Source organism: Branchiostoma belcheri, unplaced genomic scaffold, assembly GCF_001625305.1.
Source record: "Branchiostoma belcheri isolate BF01 breed outbred unplaced genomic scaffold, Haploidv18h27 scaffold438, whole genome shotgun sequence".
NCBI classification, from domain to species: Eukaryota; Metazoa; Chordata; class Leptocardii; order Amphioxiformes; family Branchiostomatidae; genus Branchiostoma; species Branchiostoma belcheri.
The window spans coordinates 223-14,241 of NW_017804063.1; the positions used below are offsets into that span (position 1 = coordinate 223).

Genomic DNA, 14,019 nt, shown 5'->3' on the forward strand with positions numbered 1-14,019 from the left:
AGCAGCAATAGGTAAGGAAGCTAAGATAGGAAGGAAATACAAAACTGTAACTGTACAATTTTCCAATTTCACAGGGATGGATGTTAGTTATGTGGCTGTGTTGTTGAGTGGAAAGCATGTTCCAAAACTACCCATGGAGTACAAAATGTACACCCAAGTCCCTACAATACCCCACACATACAGCACATGTACAGTATACATACCTGTGAGGTATCCAGCTGTGGCTGTCTGTGAGATGAACAGGTCGTGTTTCTGGTCTCTGTATGACGTCCAGACGGTCGACTTGTCAAGGACACTTTGCACCTGCAGGGGAGGAAGGGAAAGAGAACTTGAACTTGAAACTTTTGTGCCATCTTGTGGAGTAATGTATATAGTAGAGGGGATTCATTCCTCAAGCTAACCGACATCTTGCACACACAGTCGTCCATCAGTAAGACATCTGGAGCCGCATAGTTCCCGTTTAGAACTTTTATTCAACCTGTCACACTCATGTGGAGTAATGGTTAGGTTGTTTGGCCCAGGACCCAAATTGGGTTCAAAATTGTTTCCTTGGGAAAAGGCATTTAGCACAACTTTATTCACTCCACATAGTTGGAAATGAAGAGTTACTCTTCCACTGGCCGTGACAGAGAAGACAGATGCTATGTACTGGTTCATTGTTCTGGGAAAATTCTCATAGCTCTGCAATTTGTCAAGAATCATGTTGGGCAAACAGCAACAGCCAGGATTCAAACTCCCGACCTCTCGGTCCAGAAACAGGCCCTAACCATGAGCTGAAAGTCTGTAAAAAGTACATGATATTATGGCCTTCTGGCATAAATTTTACATCAGAAAACAAAACAAACTTGTCATTACCTGTTCCCCGTACTCCAAACTTCTTGTCATTGCCTTCAGAGACTTGACTATCTGTGCCTTGGTGCCTGCTGGGTTCTCCACCTGCTCAAGCCCGCCATCTAGCAGCCTAAGCAGGTACTGCACCAGCTCTGCTTCTATGGCCTGGGAATCAAAAATTAGGTATGAACAGCTTTTAATCAATGAATTTATTTAGACACTTCACTGTCATCACATTGACACTGCCATCCCTGTCCTTGGTGCTGAATGCCATCACACTCACACAAATCGTATCTAGTATATTTTTCACAATTAAACACAGTGTCTAAGAGAACATTTACTGAAACAGACTAGATGTGCACAATGAGAAGCTGCTAGTGAGAAGTTCAAGACAGTTCGCTGTCTTCACATTGATACTGCCAACCCTGTCCTTGGTGCTGAATTACATTTACTCAAAAGGTGAGGATACATACAGGATCTGTTTTTCGCAAATAAAGTAAGAGGACCTTTACTGAAACAGACTTCAGGTGTGCACACTCACACCTTTTGTTTGGTTGAACCATTCTTTATTCACAAAACCTAAAATAAGCTTGCTAGCTGCTTTTCATTGAGGTCATGAGGGAGGAGGTAAGGGACAGACAAATTGACCATTTCCCTTGCTAGTGAGAACTTCAAGACATGCACTTCATTGTCTTGAGAAGGAAGTCGAGGACACTTCAGTGTCTTAAGACTGCCTTACCTGCTTGACTAGGTCCGTCTGGTCCTTCTCAAACATCCTGAAGAAGGTCTCGCAGGCGACACCGATCATGTCCGGCCGCGCTCGCATGGCCACCATCATGGGCCGGATACAGTCTGTCTGGGACATGGACGTCACACACAGCTATGGTGGGGAGAAATTATGGATTGGTCAGGCAATGTCATAGATAATGCGTTTGTAAACACTGTTATAGACATGGACCTTACACACATCTGTGGGGAGAAATCACAGATTGGTCAGGCATTGAGATACATAATGTGTTTGTGAACACTGTCTGAGACATGGACGTCACACATAGCTGGGGGTGGGGAGAAACCAGTTTCTGATCGCTCAATCTGATTGGTGGCATTGACACAACTTTCCTTACTCCACTCAGGTGTGGAAGGCAGTGGAAGGAGAGGGATGGGCTCTGCCTTCCAATTCCACAGTGGATTATGCCACTATGGCCTCAAATGCTATATATATACGGCATTACGGAAGACATGGTCAGGCAATGTCATAGATGATGTGGCACTGTTTGTGAACACTGCCAGAACAGACAAATTTTGGTCACTAAATGTGTCATGATTTCACTGTCCAGCTCATTATCAGTGACACTGAAAAAGATTGATTGATGTCACTCAAAACATATAATCTAATTATGTATTATCCTACATGTTTTACACCATTACTTGACCAGTACTTACATCATTGTAGCCAGCACATGTACCACGAGCAGTGCAGACTTGGGGATGGCAGAGTTGCGAGATGACATGGGTTTGAAGACCTGTGGGATGTGGCCCAGGCCGGGGGCGTTGCCAGCCAGCTGAGGCTGTGCCGTGAACAGGGACACTACAGCTGTGGTCAGGGTCTCCAGAACCTCTCCCTGGAATTACAGAGGATAATGATAAGTTAAACAGATGCTCATAGGCTAATTGCAAGCACTTTTCCCTTACTCTACTCCCTACAGTACACTACATTCTAAACCATGCATCAGGCAAGTTTTTTTAGGCTTGACTTCTTCTTTTGAGGCAGTTTCACTTCAAAATTCTCCAAGAACTTGAACATGATAAATAAGAAAACTATCATTAATTTGAAGATTGTTTATTCATTTAGAAGCTTCAAAACATACAGGGACAGGAGGGAGACATGAAACTAACTGTCCCCCTGAATTATGTATTATAATTTGTTACATCTATAAGTCTTAGAGCAATAATCAGAATGTTTTGTTGGTGACTTCAATCCAAAAAATGGTTAAACGATTGATTGAATGAATAATTATCTCACTGACACTTACATCCAGGTTATTTTTGCTGGTGAGCTCTATCCACTACTAAAATGGATAAGTGATTGGTTGACTTATTGATCAAATGAATTGATTGACTGATTATCTGACACTCACATCGGGTTGTTTTTGCTGGTGAGTTCTATCCACTGCTAAAATGGTTTATTACAATGATTGATTGATTAATTGATCAAATTAATTAATTGATTGATTGATTATCTGACACTCACATCGGGGTTGTTTTTGCTGGTGAGTTCTATCCACCTCTCTGTGAGTGAGACCTGGAACTCCTTGGGTTTGCGGAGGACCCAGCCCGGCTGGGAGATGAAGAGTCTGAGGAACACTCCCCCCACCGTCAGCTCTCCCTCCACGTCTGTGTACACTACTGCAAAGTCTTCAGGAAGCTTCCAACTCGCCTCTATGTTATCCTTCTGTGCTGCATAGTGGCTGTAGTTGGTGTACAAACAGTTACTAGTACATCACTGGTTTCAGTTCATTCACATGTATTTTGGGAGGACTACATGGCTTTGTCAGAGCCCTCTAAGTGTAACATAAGGAATTGAGACAAAATCATAAGAATAAAAGGGGAAAATCCACAGTAATGTGACATAAAGGGAGTGAAGAGCTTGCAACATTGCCATCCCTGTCCCTGATGCTGAATTGCATTGACAGTAACACTGCTGTCCTTGGTGCTGGATGACATTCACACCAACACTGTTGTCCCTGTCCTTGGTGCTGAATGACATTTATACTGACATTGCTGTCTCAGTGGTTTCACACAAACACTGTTGTCCCTGTTCTTGGTGCTCAATGACATTCATACTGACACTGCTGTCTCTGGTGCTGAACAACATTCACACAAACACTGCTGTCCCTGTCCTTGGTGCTGAATGACAATCACATAGACACAGCTTCCCTGTCCTTAGTACTGAATGCCAACCACAAAAATTGTATAACCACAAATCCCTGAGTACATCTACCAACAGTTACTCACGTGTCTTTCATCTTTTTGACCACACTGGACACTTTTTCCCTGGCATCGTCATTCCAGATCAGTTCTGGGTTCTCGTGTGTTCCTGTGATGAAGAGAAAAAAAAACGTACATAACAGAACTAATCTACTGCCTACCTGTCTTTATCTTTACTTATTCGCATATCATAGTTCTTGCTTATCAACCTGCCTTTCTGACAAGTCTCCAGTGTCACTGGCGAAAAATAGTGGAGGCTACCTGAAATGTCTGACCATTTCCAAAATACTATCCAGTTGCTTGAGTAACAGTTTTTTGTGTATCTTATTACCTGGATGTCTAACCTTCATTGACGTACTGCCTACCTGCTTACAAATATGGCTATGGCCTTTTACAGCTGTCCATACAGCAGATTTTTCAGTGCCTGTCTTTACCTTCAAACATGTGCACAGCAGCTTCAGGGCTGTCCCTCATGGCATCCATGAAGATGCCTGGCAGGAACTTGCTGAGGATGATGCGGATTTTTGGTCCCACCAGTTTGTCTGCGATCATCTTGGAGAAGAGCTCAGCGGTCTGTCCCCGGATCCCGGGGTGGGTGGAGTTACAGAAGAGATCCAGCAGGTAGATCAGCGCTCCTGGGGACAGAAGGATCTGGATCTCAATCTGGATCATACTACTGGTAAACTACCAAAATGGTAGAGTACACCACTAAGTCAGTACTAACTACAATATGTGTAAGGTAAAATGATGCATACAAAAACACACCAGTACTGTAGTTGAAGCTAGTTAGTGCAAGTTGTACATAGGAGTGACACAAGTACATAAATTTTGCAGGTTTTGGCCAATTCACACCAGGGCATCCCTACTCAAATCATTAAGTGTTGTGTTTTCTTCGACATGTGTACTTCCCTACTCAAATACAAGACTTAAGGACTTCAAAGTTAAGAACTCATAGAGCTGAGCTAAGGCCACACCAATTTAATTTCTTGGTTAACGGATCTTCCTAGAAAAATAATGGAGCGGGCGGGCGAAAAAAAAATAAAAATAAAAACTGGTAGGCATCCTATTATGGCCCAAAATGGTACGATAGGAGCCATGAAGTCAACACACCAGGTAGGTTCAAAATTTAAACTATGAATTTTGAACTTTTAATGATACTACTGCATTGAAAGATGGAATGACTGTAACAAGTAGTAAGAAAATAACTTTTCAACTGTTCAAGGCAAAAGTTGATCATTTTGCAGTTGATTCTGAATTTTTCTTTTTATTTGCAAACAAGAAAAAAATGAAGCGGCGAATCCGTTAACCAAGAAATTAAATTGGTGTGGCCTAAGTGGTATTTTTTATTGTAGGAAGTGTTTTTGGTCACATGTATATGAGTCAAGTGTCTATCATGTATTTCACATTGACACTGCCGTCCCTGTCCTTGGTACTGAAAGATGAGGGCACATGGTATCTAGTATATTTTTCATGACTTTACTAATTTAAAAATAGTCCAGTTGAACCAACTCACCCCTTGCTAGTGCCTCCTTCACAATCTTGGTGCTGGACAGCAGAGCATGTAGACTCTCCAGTACTGTACTTCTGCCTGCACAGGGAACACAAATAAAACAGGAATTGAATTCATTCTTTCCCACAGAAACCAACTCTTTATTAGAACAAGAATATTACTGACCACACAACCCTCGAGAACAATACTTTGAGTAAACAAAGTCACCACAGTCAGGGCCAAATGCCTGTGAAATGATCTGTTCATAGTTTGTGGAAATGCCACTGGAACATTTGATGTATCCCTCTGGCCCTATTAGATAAAGTATAGACTTCTACATGATGATTTCCTGTTTAATTTTAGCTACCCTTATCTAAATTGCATTAACAGTAACAAAATGCCAATAGGCGACATATTCATACTTAATAACATGTACTTACTGCTAGGCAGGGATTGGATGACTAAGAGCAAGTACGGTAACACTGAGGCGTCGGCGATGTCGTTAACACAGTCCTGATTGGTTGTTACAGAGTTCACGACCTCCAGGGCCAGCTGCTGCAGCTTCCCGGCGCCATGGAGACGCAGCAGGGCGAACAGCAGCCGGAAGTGCCCCAGGCATACTACTTCTGTGCCTGTTGGAAAATGAGATAGTTTCTTAGAAATAGGTGCCCCAGGCACTACTTCTGTGCATGGTTTCATGACATGACATGACATGTCACTAGAAACATGACATGGTTTCTTTGAAACATTACAGGTCACTCAGGCACATAACTTCAGTGCCTGTTTGAAAATCAAAATGGTTTCTTAGAAACAGGTGACCCAAGCACACAACTTCAGTGCCCTTCAGTGAAAAATGAAATGGTTTCTTAGAAACACGTGCTTGTTGGAAAATCAACTTGGTCTAAGTAAACGTAAGGCTTGCTTTCAAATCAATTTTTTTTTTTTTTTTTTTTAGTGCCGTATACTAAGGAGTCTGTGTGGCTTTTTCAGGACTAAACTCAGACAACATTTTCCCTACTAGTCCTTACCAGGGTTGTTTCTGATGACGTTCCTGAGGGCCTCCAGAGCATAATAAGATAGGAAAGGAAGTAGGTACAGTTGTCTCTGGTTACCTGGGTTAGGGTTAGGGTTAGGGTTAGGAGTTACCTGGGTTATGGTTAGGGTCAGACCTTACCAGGGTTGTTCCTGATGACATTCCTGAGGGCCTCCAGGGCATAATAAGATAGGAAGGGCAATAAGTATAGTTGTCTCTGGTTACCTGGGTTAGGGTTAGGGTTACACCTTACCAGGGTTGTTCCTGGGGTTATTGTAAGGATTAGAATTTACCAGGGTTGTTCCTGGGGTTATTGTAAGGGTTAGAATTTACCAGGGTTGTTCCTGGGGTTATTGTAAGGGTTAGTCCTTAGGCCACACCAATTTAATTTCTTGGTTAACGGATTTTTCTAGAAAAAAAATGGAGCGGGCGGGCGAAATAAAAATAAAAATAAAAATTTGAGACCACCTGCCATACAGCCATGTAGTAAGCAATCCATTAAGTTAAGTTACAAAATGATATTATATTAGACACTTATTGAACTGAAAGGACCATTATTACATGTACATGAGCAACTTCTCTTACATCCCTTTACAATTATTCGTATTATTTTGCAAGATACACACCTTTACTGTATGAACAACAAACTGTCAGTTGACAAGACTCCCATCCAACTGGTTTCACTTTTATTCATCTTTCAAAGTTCCAAAGAGTGGTTTAAATCAGGGTGCTCTGTTCAGATCCCATTGTTTTCTTACAGTTCAGGGCACACAGCTTACCACTGGGCTGGGCATTCTATTGTGTCTGGCTGATATGGAAGTTATTTAGAGCTTGAAATTTACAATACTAGTATCCTAAATATATGCTTTAGACAAATTTCCAGGAATGTGTAAAAGTTATTGGCAAAAGAATTAACTACTTTTACAGATATTTTATTTCTTTTTTTTATCTTTTCCCAACTCCCAAAGACTACCGGTAGTATACATTTTATATTTCCCATTATACACTTTAGGTATGCTACAGATACATTATACATAGCCATCATTCAAACAAATAGCCACAATGACACACTCTTCAAGTTGCCACAAATTCAATGGTCTAGGGTTTCACTATAAAGTCTTTGATGTATGGGGATTTTTATTTGTAGGGGGAATCATTTTATTAAAAAATTTAGATGTAATAATTGATGCATTATTTGCAATTGTACTCCTGTTTATAGGTATCTAAATAAGATGTAACTTTGTTAGAATGCCACATGCACATGTAGTATTTTTCACAGAGTAATTTCTATAATTGAAAGAAACCGTTTCCCCCTACTCGAAGTGGACTCTTCCGACCGTGAGAAAGACTTACATGTACGTGCATGGAGGACTTTTTGCTTTGCCAAATTCCCATGTTTGTGGTAGGATTTTGTACTTTTTGAGAGTAATACAGTTTGTGATGTCAGAATACATTGTTATGTCGTGTTATTTTTACATATTCCCTGGAAAAAAGATCGTTTTGAAGGTGTGTGTGCATGTGCCGCCCAGGCCGAGTTTATACGTTTGGCCGATTACTTTTAACGCCCGTTACTAGCACATGTTTCCGACACAATACGTGTTTCTAAATGAAATATAATATATATCTAAAAGGGAGATGATATGTTGTTACAGGCACGATGACTTAGTAAATCTGCCGTACGTTTGACTGTCGTCAGTGAAGTTTTGTCCCATGACATGTGCAAAGGGGGTGGGGGGCGAGTTCTATATCAAAAGAATTTTTTTGACGAACTTTTGAAGAGGCAACCTAGCTTTCCGAACAAATTGCACACAGAAAAATGTTTCTGCCTTGAAGCAATGTATTTTTAACGCTGTTAACTATGCCCAAATTTTGAAAAATTACAACGTACGGGGTGGATTTTGGGGCCCCAATTCGGGACCCGAGAGTATGGATTTTTGTTCTGTTTTTATTTTTATTTCATTTTGGCAAAAAAACGAAGCGGCGAATCCGTTAACCAAGGAAATAAATTGGTGTGGCCTTACCAGGGTTGTTCCTAATGACGTTCCTGAGGGCCTCCAGAGCCATCTCCACATCCCTCAGCCGCAGCTTGTTACTCTCCTTCGTGGTGTCCATCGTGCCCTGGGACAGTGCCAGTAGGGAGTGCAGGTACTAATGTACAAGAAAAAAAATCATCAGTTACTGTGCGACAGAAAATACTGCTATAACCAAGGCTGGCACTGAACAAAAAACGTAACATCAAATCAAATGAAGAAAGAAATGAAGCTCACCTCTGCTTGAGAACCCAAGAAGTCGATCAATTTTCTTGTGAAGCCTTTAGCATCCTGAAATACAAAAAAATACATCATTGTCAATGACAATAATCAATACAGGGATTGACTATTACAAATTTCGCAGCTTGTTTTGAGGTCATTATAACAACAATTGTGAAGTTTTGACACTGTCATCCCTGTCCTAGGTGCTGAATGACCTCTAGTGTTGTTCTCATTTTGTTATTCTACCAGCAGAGGATTCATATATTACGCTTTTTTTCCAATGCTCACTAAATATGAATTTAAGGTGAATTAAATAAAATAAGAAAAACCATTGGTGGGATGCTTGGTTGTTTGTAATACATATACATCCTCATTTCTCTGTAACACAAGCCGACCCCAACTATAGCTATAACCTGCAAATACAATATTACATTAAAAAATATACAATCTCACCTCCAGTGGGAATGTTGGCTGCTCGTTGTACACCCTGACGTAGATCTCTCCGACCTGCAGCTCCTTCTCGTGGATGGTGAAGGCGAAGTCTGCGCCGTACGACGGGTCACACTCCCCGGTACGGATCTTGTTGCTCTGCTGAGTCTGCAGGAACTCTGTCAGCTCCAGCCGCGTCCCGTTGTCCCAGATTAGGTACGGGTTCTCAGTGTTACTGTTCAGGATCTTCAGCACCTAAAGAGGAAAGTGTCAGCAGTTAAAATGTATAATAGAATATACCATCCAGATACAACATCTATCTAAGATAATTCAAAATGTATCTAAAAGTTTAGATATGATTCTACAACTGGTTTGAAGAAGAAGAGCAGACATGTAATATGAGATCAGGTATGAGTTCTCTGTTGAAAAGGGACGTTAAGCCATGGTCAACTGTTCATCGTACTTGTTAAAAAGAGATAGGGAAATTTCTCCCAGACTGAGTACAAAGCCACAGCAGAGCTAAACTCATGTTTTAATTATTGAGTTCAGTTTAGCTCAACTGGTTTGAAATCACATTTTAGCTTAGTAAATGACATCTGTACCTCACCCCTGACCTGTGACCTACCTCCCGTGGGTCCTACTTGCTACCAATATAACATAGCTGCTATGGATTCCAATGTCTAAATGTCCAATGCCAGGACTTCTCACACAGGAATTCTAACCTCCCCTTTGACCTCTGTATGTACCTGACCCCTGACCTGTGACCTACCTCCCTTGGGTCCTCCTTGCTGAGTTGCCTGCTGAGGTAAGGAGTTAACATGGCAGCGATGGACCTCTTCACCGCGGGGTTGTCTGGTGTCTTCTGGTCCTCGTCCAGGTAGCCGCCCAACCGGGCCAGCGCCAGCATACTCAGGCGGGCTAGGTTGTTAGCCACCTCCTGAAAAAAATAAAAAATTGTTGAGGTTCAAAACTTTAAATCTAACCCAAAATTCTACCTATGTATGGTCCAGTCTCAATGGGAAGTGTGTACATAGCAGCATCCTTGAGATTGCTCATCAAGGATGCTGGAAGTAAGATGGTCTAGATTTAAAACCCAGTGTATGTAAACTAATGTAAGTTTATCAATGATGTTTGGTCCAGTCAGGTTCACAAATATTGTACATAGAAGTAAAACATGTAATACTATGTAAAATGACCATGGATGTGCTAAGCCTCAAGATATCATCCAGGCTGGTTCTGGAGATGTTAGGAGAAAACAACTGACAGCTCATGTTGTTAGTGTCGTGCTGTGTTAGACAGACACATGGTTTGTGAACTACCTGACTGGTCATTGTTACAGTAGTAAGCATAACATGAATTGTTCCTTTATGTAAAAGTTCAATAGTTACTGTTTTCCAATTACATGTAACTCAGACTCACCTGAATTTTTGACTGGCTCACTCAGTCTTCACCAACTATCTTTTTTTGAACAGTTACACTTTTACATAATGGAACTTACCAAGTGAACAGAGAGGAACTTTCATGCTAGTGTTTCTACCCAAGGCCATGTTGATTTGATTATATGGATGACATCCTCCGGGAGCGCCAAAACTGATGCGCGCGTGCGAATAAAAAAAAGTTTTGCAAAAAAAAAGTTCTTTTCATTATGAAATCTACGTGGTCATGAGGGTTGAGCAAATGGCACAGAATATGGTTTGGCGAATAATCTAGTCTTCAAGTTCATTTCTTTACAATTTCGTCTTTTTGCGTTTGATTTTGGCATTCTACGACATTGGTATAGTTTTTATTAATTTTTTGTAACTTATGGTATATTTTTGCTCATTTTGCAACTGTTTTGTACGATTTACAGTATGGCTGAAAACTTTTTTTTTTTTGGAAACGGCCGAAAATTCATGCGCGCGCGGACGTCATCCATATAATCAAATCAACATGGCCCAACATAACCCATTATGTAACATTGTGTGATCACGACATGTACATTCAATAGAAACTGAAGAAAACAGATGCAACAAAGGGCTGCAGAAAGTGTTTTGCGACGTGACTTACTTGCAAGTTATTTGGGTGGTCAAACTCCGACTTGAGAAGCATGGAAAAGAGGAGAGCTGTCAATCAAGGAATCACCATAGAAACAGCAATCATTCAAGATCATACAAGCAGTGGAGAGTGTAGGAACACCTGTCTGTCAATGTGTTGCCATGGTAACCACTCACGCAAGGTCAGACAACCAATACTTCAGAACTCAGCAACCTTTCACCTTTAACCTTTCACCAGACAAGTCTGACAGTACAAGACATTTTCATTGCATGATTTATCATAAGGCCCTACCAATTTGTTTCCTTGGTTTTCTGACATTTGAAGGTGAAAAAATAGCAAGGAGACATCATAAAAGGGCAGGAAGAAAACTTTGATTAAGGTTAAACATTCAGGTAATAAGATATGCCAAAAAACAGTCACTCAAACAAATGGATATGATTTTGGAGATGGTCACAGATGTTTCAAGCAGGGGAAAAATCTTGACAGTATTCATTCTGTAAAACTTAGACATAAATCTGTTTCTCAGCCTCTGTTTTTCGTCATGTTTTTCTAATTCAGCATATTTTCCAAAAAAATCTGAGAACAAAAAAATCAAATTGTTTGGGATAACCAACAATTTCAACCCTAGGTATAGGAAGTGCATGTGACAGTGCTAGTGAGGGTTAAGCGATTTGCAAAAAAATGCTGCCCCCCCACCGTACCTGCTGGTTAGACTCGTCCGACTTCTCGACCCCGCCCTCCTCCAGGGTGTAGTCGTAGTGGAACAGGTACAGCAGCAGGTGCCACAGCACACCTGCCTGCAGCAGGTGGTTCTGCAGGTAGTAATCCACACAGAACGCAGACACACACTCTGTAGCCACACTGCACATACGAGGCAGGTCCTGCAGGGGGTACATTAAAGCTTTAAAATTCAATTTCTTTATTGACATATCAGCATTGCAGATGTCACAGTGTTGCCTGAATGGCATTGATATTTACTAAGTTAAAAAGTGACACACTCCGTAGCCACACTGCACATACGAGGCAGGTCCTGCATGGGGAACAGGAAAGCTATAAGACTTAGAAACAGTAGCAATACAAACACCTATAGTGCTGGATGTATACTGGTCTAGATGTATGGAAATCAAGTCATTATATCTAATCTAGCTATTGATATGTATCTTTTGAACTAGCTATTACACTTCTATCTTCAAAAATATCACCTGACACTAGGATATTGAACTACTAGTACAGTACTGTTGTACAAGCAATTATGTCATGGATGGCATTCAGCACCAAGGACAGCTATGCTATGTATACAGTATGTATTATGTGCAGTAATGGCATGCAAAATGTAATTTAAAGAAGGTTAAAGTACTGCAAATATTTCCAATCTCTGTTGCATAGAGTGCTAGTACTGTTGCATAGTGCTAATACTATTGTATAGAGTGCTAGTACTGTTGCATAGTGCTAATACTATTGTATAGAGTGCTAGTACTGTTGCATAGTGCTAATACTATTGTATAGACTGCTAGTGCTGTTGCATAGAGTTCTAGTACTATTGTATAGAGTACTAGATATATATTGGTCTATTATTTCATCAAAAGCCATCATCCTTCTATCATATTTCTGTACCCACCTTATAGTACAGGATCCTGCACAGGTCCTTGATGATAGCTGGGATTTCGATGATCTTCTCCCTGCAGCCCTCAAACTGCGCAGCTACAGCGTAACACCTGCTAATGTGCATGCACACCTGGAGAAACAACAAAAAGAGTCATACACAACTTGTAGTAAGGTGGGAAGGTGGTTAGGGTTGTTGACTTAGAATCTGAAGGCCCTGGGTTTGAACACTTTCCATGTGTACTGGTAACTATGATCTCAACATGTATGCTTTAGACTGCCAGAAGTTACCTCTAATTCCTGCTGGCTCCATGTCAGATTCTTGCACCTGAAACCTTCTCATTCCAGACACACAGAGACACAAGCCCACAGCTCAGCCACCCAAAACAATACTTCCAGGAAAACAATACTTCCAGGCCCACCTGCACAGCGAGATCGGCAAGTTTTTTTTACTTGCTCAGAACGCAAAGAAAAAAACAGACACACAAACTGACAGCTCAGCCACCCAAAACAATATTTCCAATCCTCCCCACCTGCACACTCACGTCAGGTTAGCTGGACTTGCTGAGCACGCTCGCACACCGCTCAAATGCTGTCCACCGACTCAGTCCAGACACACAAACCCACAGCTCAGCCACCCAAAACAATACTCCCCCAGGCTCACCTGCACGGCCAGATCGTCAGGTTTGCTGGACTTGCTCAGCACGCTCACACACCGTGAGTCCAGACACACAGACACACAAACCCACAGCTCAGCCACCCAAAACAATACTCCCAGGCCCACCTGCACGGCGAGGTCGTCAGCTTTGCTGGACTGGCTGGTTTGCTGGACACCGCGAGTCCAGACACACAAACCCACAGCTCAGCCACCCAAAACAATACTTCCAGGAAAACAATACTTCCAGGCCCACCTGCACAGCGAGATCGGCAAGTTTTTTGGACTTGCTCAGAACGCCCAGACACACAAACCCACAGCTCAGCCACCCAAAACAATACTCCCCCAGACTCACCTGCACGGCCAGATCGTCAGGTTTGCTGGACTTGCTCAGCACGCTCACACACCGCGAGTCCAGACACACAGACACACAAACCCACAGCTCAGCCACCCAAAACAATAATCCCAGGCTCACCTGCACTGCCAGGTCGTCAGGTTTGCTGGACTTGCTGAGCATGCTCACACACCACGAGTCCAGACACACAGACAGACAAACCCACAGTTCAGCCACCCAAAACAATACTCCCAGGCCCACCTGCACGGCGAGGTCGTCAGCTTTGCTGGACTGGCTGGTTTGCTGGACACCGCGAGTCCAGACACACAGACACACAAACCTACAACTCAGCCACCCAAAACAATACTTCCA

The 14,019-nt window shown here is 42.0% G+C and overlaps 1 protein-coding gene across 1 annotated transcript in view; it reads right to left on the reverse strand.

Moving 5' to 3' along the window:
- Positions 1 to 203: 203 nt before the first annotated feature.
- LOC109478398 (dnaJ homolog subfamily C member 13-like) overlaps positions 204 to 14,019 on the reverse strand; it is a gene marked incomplete at its 3' end in the record, with an annotated part of 51,293 nt that continues 37,477 nt past the window's right edge. Inside the window, 15 exon segments of the mRNA XM_019779929.1 lie at positions 204 to 303; positions 856 to 996; positions 1,571 to 1,711; positions 2,271 to 2,453; positions 3,083 to 3,299; positions 3,847 to 3,928; positions 4,254 to 4,454; positions 5,333 to 5,407; positions 5,749 to 5,940; positions 8,363 to 8,489; positions 8,609 to 8,662; positions 9,047 to 9,277; positions 9,792 to 9,959; positions 11,758 to 11,937; positions 12,675 to 12,791. Of these exon segments, the coding sequence (XP_019635488.1) occupies positions 204 to 303; positions 856 to 996; positions 1,571 to 1,711; positions 2,271 to 2,453; positions 3,083 to 3,299; positions 3,847 to 3,928; positions 4,254 to 4,454; positions 5,333 to 5,407; positions 5,749 to 5,940; positions 8,363 to 8,489; positions 8,609 to 8,662; positions 9,047 to 9,277; positions 9,792 to 9,959; positions 11,758 to 11,937; positions 12,675 to 12,791 (2,209 nt within the window).